Source organism: Ursus americanus, chromosome 5 (genome assembly GCF_024610735.1).
Source record: "Ursus americanus isolate L20-20 chromosome 5, mUrsAme1.1.p, whole genome shotgun sequence".
Lineage (NCBI taxonomy): Eukaryota > Metazoa > Chordata > Mammalia > Carnivora > Ursidae > Ursus > Ursus americanus.
This window is the reverse complement of record NC_142131.1, coordinates 48508829-48526632: the sequence shown is the minus strand read 5'-3', so window position 1 is coordinate 48526632 and position 17804 is coordinate 48508829. Positions and strand designations below refer to the sequence as shown.

General features: G+C 43.3%; 1 protein-coding gene across 8 annotated transcripts in view; it reads right to left on the bottom strand.

The window, feature by feature from the left end:
* Positions 1-17591, bottom strand: part of PRELID2 (PRELI domain containing 2) — a 75503-nt gene extending 57912 nt beyond the window's left edge. Inside the window, exons 1-6 of one of the 8 annotated variants that reach the window (XM_087862163.1) lie at positions 17256-17568; positions 12682-12779; positions 12059-12150; positions 4407-4464; positions 2221-2294; positions 539-699 (exon numbers count right to left, since the gene is read on the bottom strand). In XM_087862163.1, coding sequence (XP_087718289.1) covers positions 539-699; positions 2221-2294; positions 4407-4452 — 281 coding nt within the window. In that variant the 5' untranslated portion in view covers positions 4453-4464; positions 12059-12150; positions 12682-12779; positions 17256-17568. Of the gene's footprint in view, positions 1-538; positions 700-2220; positions 2295-4406; positions 4465-12058; positions 12151-12681; positions 12780-17255 lie in introns of all 8 variants that reach the window. The other 7 variants (XM_087862162.1, XR_015724526.1, XR_015724525.1 and 4 more) reach the window with 7 other exon arrangements.
* Positions 17592-17804: the final 213 nt, after the last annotated feature.

The following is a 17804-nucleotide window of genomic DNA, read 5'->3' as shown; positions in this document are numbered from 1 at the left end:
ACTGCTATACAGGCTCTGTGAATACACATGTAAGTACCTAATGGTATCTCTTAAAAGTCTAGAAGAATCCTCCGCACACTGATAACACTCACTGCCTCTGGAGAGAGCAAAATGCACCAAGACTGGACAGGGTGATCAGAACAGAGCTGAGCTCTGTTATTTCTCCCCCAAAGGGAAATCTATTCATTAACTACTTGTAGGATTAAAAATTAATAATGTGGGGCACCTGGGTGGCTGAGTCGGTTGAGTGTCTGACTCCTGATTTCGGCTCAGGTCATGAACTCAGGGTGGTGAGATCGAGCCCATGCACCGGGCATAGAGCCTGCTTGAGATGCTCTCTTTCCCTTTCCTTCTGCCCCTCCCCCCGCTTGCCCGCACATGCGTATGATCTCTCTCTAAAATAAAAAAATTAATAATGCGTACCTTATGTGAGTTGTAAATGGAGGTTATGAGTATGGAATCATAGCTTTTTAATATATGCAGTCATCTGTGCATCCCTGCACCCAACCTACACACACACGCACGCAGCTCATCTTACCAGTTTGGATTTTCCATACTTTCCCGGAAGACGGACTCTTCCTTCATGGATGCATACTGTGTCCACGTAAGGCAGTGACTCCGGATAGCCATGTTTCTTTCCTGAGGATTGAGCCAGGATTCCTCTTCCAATTGGATATTAGGTACCTTTAACATGCTCACCTGTCCAACAGAGAGTGGACGGCTTTCTCAATTTAGGAAGGGCAAGCTACATAAAGACGAGGTCCAGAGTTGCTTTTAGGCTTGGATAACGAAGAGGACAAGTGACGCTCACGTACACATGAGGGCTCACCAATGGCTGTGAGTCCTCGATAATCAAACACACTATGGCCTTACTAAATGCTGGCGAGGACATGCAAATGGCCCAGGATTTATGCAGGCTGTATAGTCCCTGGCCTGATTTCCCTAACTGCTAAACACCAAGCAAATTATCAGCCTCCTTCGTGTCTCCTCTAGGGCTGGTTATGGCCTTCTTAAATTGATGGATTCTAATTGGGCCCACTTACGGGTTCGCATGCAGGACAATATCAGATAAAATATTTTCTTCATTTTAAACTCTGTCCAGTACCTCGAAATGTACGCTTGCCAAGGTGGAGAAGACATGGGAAACTACAAAGGCAGCATTGTACAAAGTCAGAGGTGTCCTTAAATTATTTAAGACTTGAGAAACAAGACAAAGTTGAACGCCTTTTTAAATAATAGATTCAAAACATGTATATAGGGCAAAGGCAGGGTATACACCCTGTGGAAAAAGCCAATGATAATTTGCTGCACACAGTGCAACACATTTTACCGTGTGGAAAATAAAATGAAGTTCTTTTTCACTGTCACATCAGCTTTCCTTCAAAGAACGTGACAGAGTCTTAATGCACGACAAGGAAGTGACAGAAGCCACCCTTTTTATTACGTAGAGCAAAGAGTACAGCACTGGGATCTACAAGCTAACTGGCTTCTCCACCACAAACGGAACCACTTCCGGGTTGAAACCACCATCTGAGGCATCATAAGAAGTGCACGCCAAGATGCTCTCCTCTTATTTCCTAATGATTCTAAAAGGACTCTTGTCAATAATCCCACTGTGACTTAAGCAATGTTATAAAAAATTCTCACTTACCTTTGCCAACAATCACCAGAGTGCTTAAGAATTTCAAAGAGAGAAAAGAATTTGCTATCATGAAGATTTCATCATCACCACCATTACTTTACACAAGCACACACAGAAAGACTTACAGAGAGCACTGAGAACATTATACTCCCTGAAATAACTATACTCTCTGACAGTGAAACAGAAACTGAAGTTTTTATCTTCCTTGCTAAAGAGACTAAATATTTACCATCTGCCCATTTCTGATCATTCTGATCTAGGAGTCGTATCTTACCACGGACAGATGAGAAAAGCTGGTCACTTCATCCAACGTGTCCAAGGTAGCTTTACAATAATTATAGACCATCTCTATGTCCACTAAGGGCCCTCCACAAAAGAGAAGCAGAAATAGACAGAAAAAACCTATCTCTGGTGGCATCTGCCAAACTGAGGTTAGATATGAGAGTACCTTCTCCCTCTGAGGGGCTATGAGGTACAACTGGGAAAGTTCTAACACTCCTGTACATCAGAAAATGCTGTCTCTTTCCAGGACTACGTGAAAATCACCCAAATTTGGTTAAATTTTAAAATGAATTTACCTTCCTTAAAATTTCTGGAACCACATTCTGACAGACTGCAATCCTCTTTCTATAGATGATCCCTGTTGACACATCTAGAAACAGAAAATTTTTACACTCAAAAAATTTTTAAGGAACTGTATTCTTGTCCTATGTCAATAAAACTTTTCACGTCAATGTCGATTTTCTAAAACTTCAGTAGAATTCCTAGAGAAAAAACGTTTAACTCAAAACTCAGTGTCCCTGACCACTTTTCTGGGCCAAATCATTCCAAATACACTCATCCGTGGTCGAGGAATAAGGGTAAGACAGCTAACTCACAGTGCACATTCTAAAGTCAAGGAGAAAGACTTGCAAACCATTCACTGCTCTGGACTATGAATGTCAACACTCCAGTAACAAGGGCCAACAAAGAGACTATTTTAACAAAAAATGGAGAATCTCATTCTGCCACTTTCTGCACCAACCATGTTTTCGAGCACAGGCTTCTGGCTACAAAATTTAAATCTATAATTAATCATATTAATCATACTCTTTACTCATAGGGAAAAAGCTTCCCTGTGACTGGCACTACTCTGTTTTGGAACTAAGTTTCCAGAACAGCACCAATAATGTAAAAAACACAAAATACATGTGAATTAAGAAAAAGGGAAGCAGGTTCGGAGAAAAGAATAACCTCTGAGGTGTTGTCTTTTGCCCTGTAAATGAATGTGACCCAGCCAAGCTCCTACAGGGTTTCTCAAAGCTCTGGCTAGAGTAGCCTTGAACACTGTGGCAACCGCCCGGACTGCCCAGAAGCCAGTGCCAGGGTGAGAGGCGGGTTCATCTCCTTGCCTGCTGGCATTCCTCTAACCATCCCATCCAACATTTGAAGCACGCATACCTAAAATGGGCAAAGATGGGGGCAAAGATGCCCCTGTCAACGGTAAAAACTATAATTAGTGCTTCTATACCACTTTGGGATGTGCACATTGTTCTCTCATTTGATCTTCACAACAACCTAAAAGCAGGATTATTATTATTTTCCCATTTAATAAATGAAGAACCTAAGCCTTCAAGAAGTGAGGTCATGCAGGTAGTAACAAAATCAGGCCTTGAAATCAGATTTCTCTGATGCCAAATAACACATCTCTCCCAATATTTTTAAAAAAAAGTTTTTAAAAATATTCTTTATAGAATTATGGACATGAAGAAAAGACCCTCACAAGCGAAAGACAGTCTCATGCTCATCAAGCACAGAGAAGACTTCAGAGTCACGTGACGAACAGCGGCATATCATCTGTTTTCTCAGAAGGCTCAAGAGCGTGTCAGAAGTGGGTGTGGGTGTCTCCAAGGGTTTATACACTGATTCTGTCCATTACTAGAGCTTTCTGCATGGCCCCGTTCTCAAGTCCAAGCAAAGACAATGAACATGCTTTCAGTGAGATACAAATGACAGCAAGCAGTGAAGACTCCTACACTCTAATTCGGGGGTGAGTAAACATTTCCTGTAAAGGGCCATACGGTACATATTTTAGGTCTTGTGGGCCAGATGGTCTTGTCACAACAACTCAACTCTGCTGTTGTTGCAAGGAAGAAGCCATAAAGAGTATATAAACAAGTGGGCATGGCTGTAGGCCAATAAAACTTTATTCACAACATCAAGCAGGACAAGCATAGTTCATCAACTCCTGTTCTGGTCAATGTGGAACCACGCTGTCAACTACAGTTATGATTCCATAATCTAATCACTTTATAGTCACATTTGATATACATGTTACTAATCACAACTATTTTGCCATCTATAAAATGATATACGAGTATATTAAAGGGATACAGCCATGTGACCTTGGGCAATTTATTTCACCTCTCTGTACCTTGGTTTCTTCATAGATTAAATGGGAATAATAAAAATATATACACCATACATTAGTCTGAAGATTAAATGAGTTAATAAGAGTGAGAGTGCTTGGCACATATGAACTGCTCAGAAATGTTAGCCGTTACTACTGTCATCAGTTATTAATTGAGAGAGTGACAAGAGCATATTAAGCAAGCCCTCTGCTGCTGTAAGTGCTGGGGACTCTTTTCTGTCACTTCAAATACAGAAATACACCTGTTCATATATCTGTTTAAAAAGTAACAGGTTACACACACACAAACACCTTTACAAAAATCAGTATCACTTAATGATCATCACCAAAGTGAGGTATATTCAGAGAACTTACCTCTTTTTTCCTCCACAATTTTTACAGAGATGACATTTTTATCCATGGGGTTGGGATACTAAACGAAAACACATAAAGAAGAATTACCATTCATCTTTTACCAAAGTGCATTCTTTCCCAGCAACCCCAGCTCTTTGCAGGAACAGTACATATTTTCCAAGGAACCTCTAAGGCCCGTTTTCAATCAAGGCTCTTCACTTTACTACTTGGACCTAGATAAGTGAGAAGCTACCATTACTGAACCTGCAAAAATCCAGGGAAAACCTTCTTGAGATCCAACCTAGCCCTGGGAGGAGAAGGGCGGGTGAGGTTACACTAGGTTAATTATGGAACCAGCCTCACGTAAGTGAAGAGCATCCTCTGTGCCGTGCCCTAGGCTACATGCTCTATTTACCTACAAGATCTTGTTTAAATCCCAAAACAGCCTCTCTGCTGTGACTGAGTCACGCATTATCATGGTCTCATCTGTCAGAAATGGAAACTGAATAAAGATCACAGAGTCCAGGATCACCCTGCTAGTCAGTGGGAGAGCCGTGAAATTAAACCAGGCCTAATACAAAGTGAACCTTTCACTACGATCGTATACCATTGCCTGGCAGCTGGGCCAGCATCACAGGAGAACAATTCTAGAAGTAGTCTACTCCAGGTGCTCAATAAATCATTTATTAAGTCCCCTGAAAGACAATTTGGATATAAAAAGGCTAGAAAAACGAGAGACTATGGACTCTGGGAAATAAACTGAGGGCTTCAGAGGGGAGGGAGTGGGGGATTGGGACAGGCCGGTGATGGATATTAAAGGGGGCACGTATTGCATGGAGCACTGGGTGTTATACGCAAACACTGAATCATGGAACGCTACATCGAAAACTAATGATGTACTGTATTTTGACTAACGTAATATAATGAAAAACTAAACAAACAAACAGGAAAAAAGAAAAAAAAAAGGCTGGGAAAAAAAGCTACCATTTTTGTCCTGGCAGTTTGCATAATTTCAGTTTAATTCTCAAATTAGTACCATGAGGTATATGCTGCTTTCTCCCTTTCACATGTGAAAAATAAGGCCCAGATAAACGAAGTAGTTTGCTCAAAATCACTCAGCTAAAGAGCACCAAGACTGTAACTTACCCACAGATATTTTCTAGTGCCTTCTAAGCCCGCCTTCCTAACCTACCCCTAAATCTCCTCAGAATTACTCAAATCCGATCCTCTCTATTGCTCAGGTGCAAAGAGGAAGACTTCAGGAGTGGAAGTGACTTCCTCAAAGCCACAGGACAAGGTGGCCCCTGATCACGCCTGCTGAGCACCGTTGGGCTTTGTCCAGAAGCTTATACTGCTTCATCGCGAGACCAAACCTGAAAAGAAAACTATAGGAAGTCTCATCCAAGACATCATGAAGTGCCAAGGGGGGACGAAAGCAGTGAAGAGGCTGACAGGCAAGGGAAGAGGAGCCCTCCACTCAGTGAACTTGAGCTTCAAGTCTTTGGAACCCCAGGAAGTGGTATATGCAACTCAGTGAGTGTGGGTCTCCCCATCTCACAGCAGCTACCTGCATGCACACATGTGTGCATGTGTGTGCGTACGCATGTGTGAGACAGAGACGTTGGCTAACTGGTTGATCTTCAGAGGAAAGGGTCCACTACTTTCACACATATTAAAGATATCTGTGGCCTCAAAATACACTGAATTAGAACACAGGGTCTGTGAGAACAGGAATATGACCTACTTCAGTCACTCCTCTATCTCTACCACTAGCAGTATCTGGCACATAGTAGGCACTCAATAAATATTTGCTGAATGAATGATTAGGAAGATGAACCTCGCTGACCTCAGGAGTCAACTTGGAAAATAAACCTCACTTTGCTTGGGGCCTATCTGAGGAGAGAACACAGATGGTCAGTCCTCAGCAGCCTCGACACTTCATCAGGCCCCATGCCATAAACTCTGTCATTCACACTTCCATCCTGGAAACTGCAATCTTGAGAACTAATCACAAAGTGGATTTTTAAGTATTCATTCATTCATTCACTCATTCAATTCATTTTTGCTCCAGAAAAAAATGCTCAAAATTACGATAACTGTTTTCTTGAAGTTTAACCTTCAGATAATGTCCACTAGGGAGGGTCAAGTTCAGCTACTCTGTTTGTGGCAAGGGACCTCACTTACAGAGCACCCTTGAAGCAAGGAAAATATCTCCACCTCACACAGATCCCCTGCATTGTGTGTGTGTTTGTGTGCACGAATAAAAACTTTCATACTAAGGTAAAATGAAAGTTGGAAAGTATTTCCTTCACTAGTCCTAGTTTGCTCATTTTGTATTCATCAATACTTCCTGACTGAATATTACAAACATACTTAAGTTGTAGGAAGATTACTGAACTAAATTATGGAAGAGATCTGAAATATAATCACCGGAGGAGGATAGTGATAAAAGCTTTCAAGTTCTGATTAGTTCACTAAGTTATCAGTGAAATTCCTAAAGAATATAAACTCAGAAACTTCACACTTTCACATAATTTTAAGATTTCTTATTAAGCCAAAGGGCACTGACTGAAACAATAGTGAAAACTGTCTATTCATTCTTCATTTAAGAGGTTTTGAATACCTACCATGCCAGACACAGTTCCAGGCACTGAGGATGTCATAAAGAAAGAAATAAAACTGTAGCCTCTTACAGAGTTTACGTGTTAGTTGGGGAAAGAAACAAAAAAATAAACATTATCAGGAAAAAATAAATTAGACTAAGGGATAATAAGGAAATGGGAAATTGTGGAGAGGGGTCACTGTAAAATACCTAAGGCTCACCCATTAGAAAATGCTTATAAATAATAAGTAAAATGAAGGTTTCAGTCAAACACAAGAGATTCTGAACTATTCACTTTAGTAAAATCATCTGCATGATTCAAGTCATTTTCCTACCCAACTACTTTGGGGAGTTGAATAGACACGAGCCTCCTGTTTCCACATGAGAATGGGAAAAGAAATGAGAGGTTTATTTACAATAGCTAAATACCATGACGTGAAAGGCATATATTCTAACTTTTTTAAACTTAAAGATTTATTGGGCTGAGGCTCCCCCTACCTGGCATTACTTGAAATGATCTGACGCCATCTTGTGGTAACCTGAATATTCATAAGTTAATTCATGAACCTTCTCCTGAAGTCCGGTAATAAGAGGTTGAGAGAGGGAAGGCTCTCAGAGAGGGTCATCACCAGGAATGCTAATTTGAGAAGGCAGGAGGCAGTGGACAGGTTTCTCTGGACACCTTTTCAAACACGGTATGACACTGAAACGGATCGGGCCAGGTCAGGATCAAGACCACCAAAGACTTCGTGAGCATCCACTGATTTACTGCACGGGGTATCAGAGGCTGTCTCATGCATTATCGTATTTAGTACTTACCCAAACGAGTAAGCCTACAACTACTATTAAGACAAGGAGTCTGCGTAAAAGCAAATGGCGTGAAGCCTGCACACAAGCAGGCTCACACACATTTCCCAATGCCCACTCCACACCAGCGACTCCCATGGAAGCAAAAACACCCGGACACCTGCCAAAAATGCTGGCCATCCAGGACCTGGCTCAGCGGATCACGAACTGTAGTGGCAGAACAATCACCACGTAGGGCCATGTACATTCGCCCTGCGTGCCATGTACATTCGCCCTGCGTGCCATGTACTCTGGGGGACTTAGGATTTTCCAAGGTATATTTCACTTCATTTTGAACTTACTTTACTTCCTTTATAGAATGATAAAAGAAATCCTTTTTCTTTCCCCAAGATATAAGTCCACTGCAAAGAACACAGTCTAATGAGGGCAAAATGCAGACTCCTCTACAACGTCATACACCTTTGCTTTCATGTCCTTTTACATGTTAAACGGTAAGAGGCCTAAATAAATAAATAAAAGGGAAGAGGCCCCAAATTGCAAAACACTGGGAAAAAAAGAAAATGTACATTAAGACAAACAAAGAGCTATGAAAAGTGAAAGGCCAAGAAAGTGAGCCCATCTAATTACAGGAATGACAGTCAATACATTTGTGGGAGGAGCTTCATGAAGATACAGCTATTTACCTTCCTTATTGACAAGGGAAAAATATACAAGCTTTCATAAAGCCTTCTCTTAAGAGTAAGGAGTTTTTAAAATAGCAACTTTCCAAAAAGCTCAGAAGTCAATGCCTGCCTTTTCTAACACTGCCCCGCCCCCCAAAAAAGCGCTAATGACCTCTAAAGGAGCCACTGTTTACCAACTTCCAAATGGCATTATCCAAGAGAGCACAAGAGGCAACTGAGCTGACAGATCGGTATGATTAGTCGTACACAGGCCGAGAGGACCTACAAGAAGACTGTATATTAACACTTCTGTTTTACAAGCACTCCAAGAATCTTTGCTGCTCAGGCTGCTTGCAAACAGGCATGTGCAAAGAGGTGGAGCTGCTGAATCTTGACTAGGCCTTTAGCTAAACAAACAAATCACCATGAACTGTGCCAAATTCACGAACTACGCGCAATAGTGTATCTTAGAGGGAAGCAAAGTTGATTTTACACCAAGATCAAAGGAATCGTAGTTAATCAAAATTTCAGTGATCAAGGAAAAACCTATCTAAGTCAATAAATCTTTTGAGTAGTTTGTTCCTTGCCCTTTCAGACCAGTAGGAAGATGAAGTAGGATGAGGTAGAAAGAACAAAGGCCAAGACGTCCAGACCGTGACGCTGCCATCTGTGAAGCCAGGGTGGGGGCCACCAGAGGACACTCAAGGCCCTTTTGGCTGGGACAAGCTATGATTCTAAACAAAGGCCAACAATGTCACATCACCCTTATTCATTCAAAAATGTCCTAACAAGGAACTTGAGTGGCTCAGTCGGTTAAGCCTCTGCCTTTGGCTGAGGTCATGATCCAGGGTCCCGGGATCAAGTCCCATGTCGGGCTCCTTGCTCGACAGGGAGCCTGCTTCTCCCTCTGCCTGCCCCCTGCTTGTGCATTCGTGCGCTTGCTCATTCTCTCTGACAAATAAATAAAATCTTTTAAAAAATGCCCTAATAATTGGCAATGACATAATAAAGTTTTCTGAAGGAAACAGCTTATAATTATGATACAAAGGAAAACCCTCGTATCTCAATGTTAAATGCATACATAAACCAAATGCATTTAAAGATACAAAGTCTACAAAGTAACTAACCAGTACTCTTCAAAAATACCACGGTCCAGAAAGACAAAAGGAAACAAAAAGACTGAGGAACTGCCCCACGTTGCAGGAGGCTACGACATGAAAACTAAATGCAAGGTGGGATCCAGGATTGACTCTTAGACGGGAAAAATGAGATGAGCGGACTACTGCCAAATTTCAGTAAAGTCTGTAGATTTTTTTTTTTTACGATTTTTTATTTATTTATTCGACAGGATAGAGACAGCCAGCGAGAGAGGGAACACAAGCAGGGGGAGTGGGAGAGGAAGAAGCAGGCTCACAGTGGAGGAGCCTGATGTGGGGCTCGATCCCATAACACCGGGATCACGCCCTGAGCCGAAGGCAGACGCTTAACCGCCGTGCCACCCAGGCGCCCCAGTAAAGTCTGTAGATTAGTTAACATTGTATCAATGCTAATTCGCTGGTTTAAAAAATTATACACCCATTTGGGGAAGCTCGGTAAAATAGTTCTTTGTCTGTTTTGCAACATTTTGTAAGTTAAATTACTGTGGACCCTTGAACAACATGGGTTTGAACTGCGTGGGTCCACTTCTATGTGGATTATTTTTCAATAAATGCGGTACAGTACTGTAAATGCATTTTCTCTTTCTTATGGTTTCCTTAACATGTTTTTTTCTTTAGGTTTCCTACCATCAGAATACAGAATAGAATTTGCATAACATACAAAATATGTGTTAATCAACTATTTATGTCATCAGTAAGATTTCCAGTCAATAGAGGGCTACTCATAGTTAAGTTATTGGGGAGTCACAAGTTACGAAGATGCAGAGTTTAAACTGTGTGGGGGCCAGGGCCCCTAAACACCATGTTGTTTAGGGTCAGCTGATTTCTCAGTGAAAAGCTAAGAAATAGGGCGCCTGGGTGGCTCTGCTGGTTAAGTGTCTGCCTTCAGCTCGGGTCGTGATCCTAGGGTCCTGGGATCAAGCCCCGCATCGGGCTCCGTGTTCAACAGGGAGCCTCCTTCTCCCTCCCTCTCCCCCTGCTTGTACTCTCTCTCTCTCTCTCACTCACTCTGTAAAAAAAAAAAAAAGAAAGAAAGAAAGAAAGAGCTAAGAATTAAAAAACAAAATGAAAATACAGAGTGTTGAAAAACAGAATTGAGTTTTAGAATCCAAGAGACCACAGTATGAAGCCCATCTGTGGGAGTCTTGGGCAAATTACTTTAATCTCAGCCTGCCTTAGTTTCTTCACCTGTAAAATTAGGGGGAAAAAATCTATCTCAGAGAGTTGTCATAGAAATTAAAGGGAATAATTTTACATAAAGTGTACACCTGGGCACCAGGCGGGTTCTCAATAAACAGTAGTGGTTTTTTGCTGCTAAAGAATGAAATTAACATTTTTAAAACTTAGTTTCAGGACTTCAGTGTTTATCTCACAATTCACTGTGGTGTGGCATTCTGTATATTCCTAGTATCCTTCTGCAAACCAAACAGATTTAAATGATGACTTAAAAATTATTAGAAGATATTTCTTCTTTTCCAGACTAGAACTTCACGAGCTCATGCTTTACTGATTCAGGGGCCGTGTGACAAGAACTCCTGACACATTCCTCCCTCCTAGCATTAGGGAAGGCATTGCGTCAGAGAAGTAGGAGGACTAGAGAGAATATTTACTTTTTTAAAAAGGCAATAAACTCTAAGTAGTCTAAAAGCTCTCATAGATTTATAATTAAAATACGGGGCGCCTGGCTGGCTCAGTCGGTAAAGCGTGTGACTCTGGATCTGGTGGTCGTGAGTTCGAGCCCCACAGTGGGGTAGAGATAACTTAAAAATAAAATCTCATAAAAAAAATATGATCCTTGCCCCACACTCTGATGTCTGTAATATGCCCCTGAGAAAGCACTCATGATAAAAATTAATGTATTTTCCTCTGTCCCCTTAACAGTGAGCTCCTTGAGGCCTCAGGCCATGTTTTATTTACCTCCTCATCTCCCAGGGGCAAAATGATACAAAGACTTATTATAAATGTCCATTAGTAGACATGTGAAAGTTTTACTATTACTGCTTTGATAGTTAAAAACTGCCCTACCTTCTATAACCTGATTAAGCCACGGCCACCACTAGATAAGTTTCCAAGCACACTTTTGCATCATTTAAATAACATTTAAAAAATAAGTTATAATTCAAATGTGCAACATTATTCATGCTCTTTCTTCTCTTTATTACTCCAGGTTGGTAAAGACTTGTGCAGACTACTTCACCCAGCTTTTTATTTTCAGGTTCATGGAATGAGTGTAAGGAATTATTATTGTTAGTATTACTATCAGGATTTTTAACATGTACTTTAAAGCACCTACTATGTGCCGACATGAAGTTAAGTGTGTTACATGCAACTACGTGCGTTATCCACTTAGTTTCCCCCAGCAATGCCAGAAGACAGTGACTATTACCATATTCTGCAGATGAGGACCCGGAGGCACAGAAAAAGAACTGACTTGCCCAAACTCACACAGCTAGAAGCGCTCCGTCCCCCCGTCTGATGTCAGAGCCCGTGCTCTTCCCGTTTGCACCATTCTGCTTCATGTCGGACCTAATCTTCTTCTAGCAGGATTGAGGATAGGAAGATAAAAGAAAGACTATTACAGTGTAAGTAAAAAGATAAATAACCATTATGTTAAACTAGCCCTATCATTTGTCAAATCATTTATTTTGGAAATATGGGTTCACCCCAAATAATTCAGGAGCTTTTCAGGAAGAGATGTTCCCCACAAGCAAGTGGCAAATTTGCAAGGGAGAAAAGATAGGATCAGAAATGGAAACATTATTAATTACCCAATCAACTTTCTACTCTAAACGGAAATAGCCATTCATAAATCGCCTTTATGAGTTTAAGGGTAAACACTCAAACCATTTTGTTCAGCACATCAGGCTCCCGGCAAGAATAAATAAAAACCCAAGGCCACTGTGTTGAAGCAAAAAGAAATTATTTTAATCTGTCCATTTTATTACAGAGCCGTAAGTAAGGACATGTTCCTGAACCCCGCACTAACTGCAGTCTGAAATTACACAGGGCTAAACTCCACAGTGGTGTGCTTCATTCACCCACTCCACAAGGATTTGCTGAGCACCTACTGTGTTCCAGGATCTCTCTGGGTGCTTGGGATGCATCAGGAACAAATGAAAGCTCTCTGCCCAGGAAGCTTACACCCTATTCACAATGACTCCTTTGCCTGCAGCACAGAAAGAAAATCAACCTCAACAGCTCTATAGTAAGAAAAATCCTAACTTCTTTGGCCTTAACTGAGAATAAACAAGAAAAAACAGTCAACATAAGGGCCCTCTGAGTCCTTTTTAATGACTTTAAATTTTAAGTAGACAAAACTGAAAGAGTGTTTGAATCCAGCTCACGAATGCAAGCCCAGTAAACAGGCCCATGTGAGCTCGTAGAGATGAGTGAGCTTCCAGCCTGCAACCAGGCAGCCTTGCGTGCTCTTTGTGGGTGGTTTTAAGTTAAAGGGAGGAAATAGCTGTAAGTGGTAAGAGCTAGAAAGCTAAGAGTCATACAAAGAAGCCTAAATGCACTGTCAGGTGCACTGACAATATAGTGCATGGAAACTACAGTTTAGCATCTGATGAATAAACCATTTTGGGTTTCATAGCATTCCCCCAAGAAGGGTTCACTGAGAAACACTATATTCCATGAACAAAGACTTCTGTGGTGTTTGTTTTCAAGGTGCCACTTAGCTTTGAAAGCATGTAGCTAATATTTTGCCTCTGGTATCCAACAGGCAGGTGTAAGAAGAGCAAACATTCTTCAGGTTTTAAAAATAGTAGTATATAATAACTTGGAAGGCGAGTCCTAACATACCAAAAGACGTACATCAGTAGGCTCTATTTAAAACAGAACATCCTCAGTGCTGAAACAGCTTCAAACATACCACTGTGCAAAATCAGATTAAATGCTTCCAGAGATCCTCATATGATTATCCCTTCTGCCACATGCGTTCCTTTCAAAAAAATACATAAAGACTAAAAAAAAAATAAAAGTATATTTAGCCACAAAGATCATTCTTACTACCTTACACTTATAAAAAGCTTATGCTTGTCAAACTCTTAGACATTTGATCCTCACAACAATCCTGGGAGATAGGTGAGGTATGTGGCATTATTGTTACACAGATACGAAATTAAGATAGTAGGGTTGTCATATACAGTTGTGCATGTTGCTCCCTGCACAAGGTCTTCCAGTCAAGCAGGCGAGTGGTCACAGGGCTACAGCCACCTAGTGGAAGGACCGCTGAGACAGAGCAGGGACCAGACTTGGGTCCCCACACCCAGGAACTGGCTAACAAGCCACAATAATCCAGTTTTCTAGCCCTGCCAGCAGGTGCTGCTTGCCTTCAGAAACTAAGGCCAGATGCCGGAAGCCACAAGCGCCAAACAAGCTCCCCTCACCCAGCTTTCAATCAGTCTGATCCACTTCAGACACCGTGCAAACCCTCCGGCACCTAAAAGGGATGGCTGGCTGTGAAAACCGAACCAATCTAAGCCAAGATGGACCCCACTGATGACCCTTTTTTAGCCTAAGCCTCTTTAAAACTCTCCCAGGCCTCTCCTTGGGGAGCTAGACTACAGAATCTTTATTTTGTCTCCCCTGTACTGGAGCATTAAGCCCTGGTAAAGCCTTGCCTGGAACTCCCACTCAGCCTCCATTTCTCGGGCTTACACAGCCCAGGAGCCTGAGGGTAACAGCCCCTCTTGCTAATTTGCATAACTAGCCCCACTGACTGTGAGCTTGTGGAGCCCACCACCTAGAGGAGGACTCTGTAATTTGCACAAAGGCAGAGTACAGACTGGTGAAAACTGTGTCCCCAAGGCCACCAAAAACTGCTTTTAGTGGGGAAAGCACAATGATTAGAATCCAGATCTACCAACTTCCAGTTCATGGCTTTAAGTAATGTAAGGTGAAAATGCTCACAGCAAGTGGATTAACTGACATCTCATAATTTAACAGAACCCCTCTGAAGCATGGCTTTGTGAATAAAAAGAATGGAAGTGTAGTGTCACCCATAGTGTTTACACTGTCCCATTGCTAGGCCTTTTCTGAAAATACTCTTTCCCTAGCCCTACCTTCCAAAATATCCTATTAATTAGGCGCCAGACCCCTGGCCGAGTGTTGTATTGTATAAGAATGCTAACGCACTGTAATTGAATGCAGCTCTATAAATGACCTCAGCTGTAAACACATGGCACACAAAAACCAGCCAGCTGAGCGCAGTCCACCCACAGAACTGTAAGACCCAAAAGTCTACCTTTGGTTCAATCCACTGAGTCACAGGGGTGATTGGTTAAAAGCAACAGAAAACTGAAACACTGTATTTTCTCAGCTTAGCACACATCAATACTATACCCTTACATCAGGCACAAAGGGTCCAAGATGAATAACCGTGAGAGAAGATTAGGCAAAACACAACTGAGACTGGATAAAGAGCACAGCAAAGATGATTCTGGAACATTTTATTCCCTCAATAATCAACTGAGTGCCTATTATGTGGCAGGCAGCAGAGCCCAGGGACTAGCGCTTGAGACTTTGGATTCAGGTGTGCTGAAATCCTGGCTGTCCCAACTGCTGGCTGTGGGAACTTAGAAAAGTTGTTTAAATGTCTCCGAACCTCATTTTCTCTAGGTAGTGAAATGGAAATCGGTCCTAAGTCCTTCCCACAGCTGCTGGATGGAGTAAACATGATAATATATGAAAGCACTTCCTCCCCGCCCTCTTTCTTCCCTAAGAAACTCCTATTCACACTTCAGCCATCATTTGACAAAGGCCACTTTTTTGAGAAAGCCTTTCCTAATGGCCACCCTGGGGGACTTGAGCAGGCCTTCCCTGCTATATTTGGTCCCAGCAACAGCAATTTCTCTGTGTAAATACACATCATCAACTGTAAGTATGTGTTCATTACTTGTTCATTTATGTATGTCAGTCTCACCCACTAGAGACCATCAGCTCCATGATGGTCTCTCTGCTGGGCCCTAGCACCGAGCCAGGCACACGGAAGGAAAGGATCTCTAAACACCTGCTGAATGAAAGAAAAGCATTCAGCCCAAAAGCATGACCACACGCAAAGTACCCTCTAAAAGAGAGCTGGCGCTGTGCTCTGTGCTTCTGCAGGAGTGAGTCCTGCCCTCAAGAAGCTTAGAGTCTCATGAGGGAAAAAGATACGTGCAGAAGTAACGATCCAACACGAGAAGATGATTAGTGATGCCCGGATCCAGTGCTCCTCCAGTTCTGGCAAAACGGAGATCAGCTCTTGGTAAAGAGCATCCAGAAAGACATTCCAAGGGAGCAGTGGCATTAGAGAATCCACACTCCAGACTGCCAGTCCTAATAAAAAATGGAGTGTTGACTTTTCTCTTTTGGGCCCAGAAGTCTGGCCTAAGGCAAAGTCTCCACCAGATCCACAATCATGTTTTCATTCATTTATTCATTCATCATTTACCAGTTTTTACTGAGCACCAACTAGGTGGTAGGCACTATTCTAGATACGGAGGATCAATGAACAAGATCAACAAGCTGACATTCTCCTGGAAAAAACAAAACAAAAAAGGCCTCGATGGCAACACCATGTTAACCAGCGTCCTCATCAATCCTTGTGACCTGGGTCCCCAACTGCATAACCTGCTCTCATGGAGATCAGGTCTTATCACTTAAAAAATTAACTTCCTCCTCCCAGCACCTCGGTTTTCCTTCTGGGTTGTATAGGGAGCATACTGCCTGGTGGGTGCCACCCGAGGCCAATGACAATTCTGGCAAATCTTGCTTTAAAAAGTGAAAGCTGAAGGGGAACCTAAAATATCTTCTGATACAAGACTCTATCTTAGATGCAGAAAGTGAGGCCTGAAGAGAAGATGACCCTTGACCAAATGAAGTAACTACAGGCAGAGACAGACTACAGTTCAAGAGTCTCAGCTCCCAGGACTGGGTGCTCTCGACTTCTTAAAGTTTCCTATTCTATTACCACGAGCATAGTCCTACGAGGCGTCCCTGGGATAAAGAGGACTACTGAATATCGAGCCTAGGGTGCAGTTACAGTAGTACAAACAACTATAACATTTTGGAGGCCTAAGCACCAGTCCAAGCACTTACACACGAATTATCTCACTTGATTCCTCACAACTAACCCTTGGCGTTAGTACTTTTATTTCCCCCATGTCACAGATCAAAAAACTAAGGCACAGAGAGGGTAAGTTAGCTGCCCCAAGTCCCACAGCCGTTTCATAAAAGAGAAAGTAGCGAGGTGGTTAGAGGGGCAGTGCTGAATAAACTAGGGTGATCGCTTCCACAACTCCCACTGGCTTGGGGGGAGGGGGATGATGTACTAGAAAGATCGGCAAGTCATGTGTAACCTCAACCAGGCTCCAGAACTTGCATTTCCTACGGGTGTGGAGCAGGGTGTGAACGTGCTGCCGCTCACGGAGCCTTCCTTTCATCCCAGGGATGGGTGGGGAGCCTTCGAGGAAATCCACCTCCACGCCCACCCCGCACATCCCGAGGCAAAACCCGCAGCTGGGGCGCGAAAGCGGACTCCCGCGGGGGCAGGGGAAGGGGCAGGGGCAGGCGACTGGCGCCCCGGAGCGCGGACGGCTGGGCCGGGGGTCGGGGCGGCCCCGGGGGAACGCGAGCGCGGCCCGGGCCGGCTGGGTACCTTGCGGAGGAAGCTGGCGACCACTTGCTCGAAGGGGTACTTGTACACCTGGCGTACGTCCACCGTGACCCCCATCCCCGCACGCCAGGCGCCTGGGTGTGCAGCGGCCGCAGGCGTCCACACCCGCCCCACCAAAGGGGCGTGGGAGGTTTTTTCCTCCCTTTTCAAACTTTCGAAACTTTATTGTCCTCCCGGAGGAACTGACAGGCGGTGACGCCCCGCCCCCTTCCGCCAGCGCGATGCGTGGGCGGCGGACGCGCGGCCCGGGCGGTCTCGGCCTTGCAGGAGCCCGGAGCTGCAGCTCCAGCTGCGGCCCGCGCGCTGAGGGTTGGGCCTCTGCGCCTGTGCTTTTCTGTCGTCACCTCGACTGAGCTTCGGACTCAGCAGCCCTAAGAAAAGTGATCATAAATACGGCAACTGCCCGCCCTCCACGTTTGGGTTGTAATATAACCCTCCGTGTTGCTGAGGCCCGTGGGACAAAGGTCAGCAACTGCATGACACTCAGGACCGGGCAGCTGCCTCAAAAGCTTTAAGTTGGGCCTCAAGTAT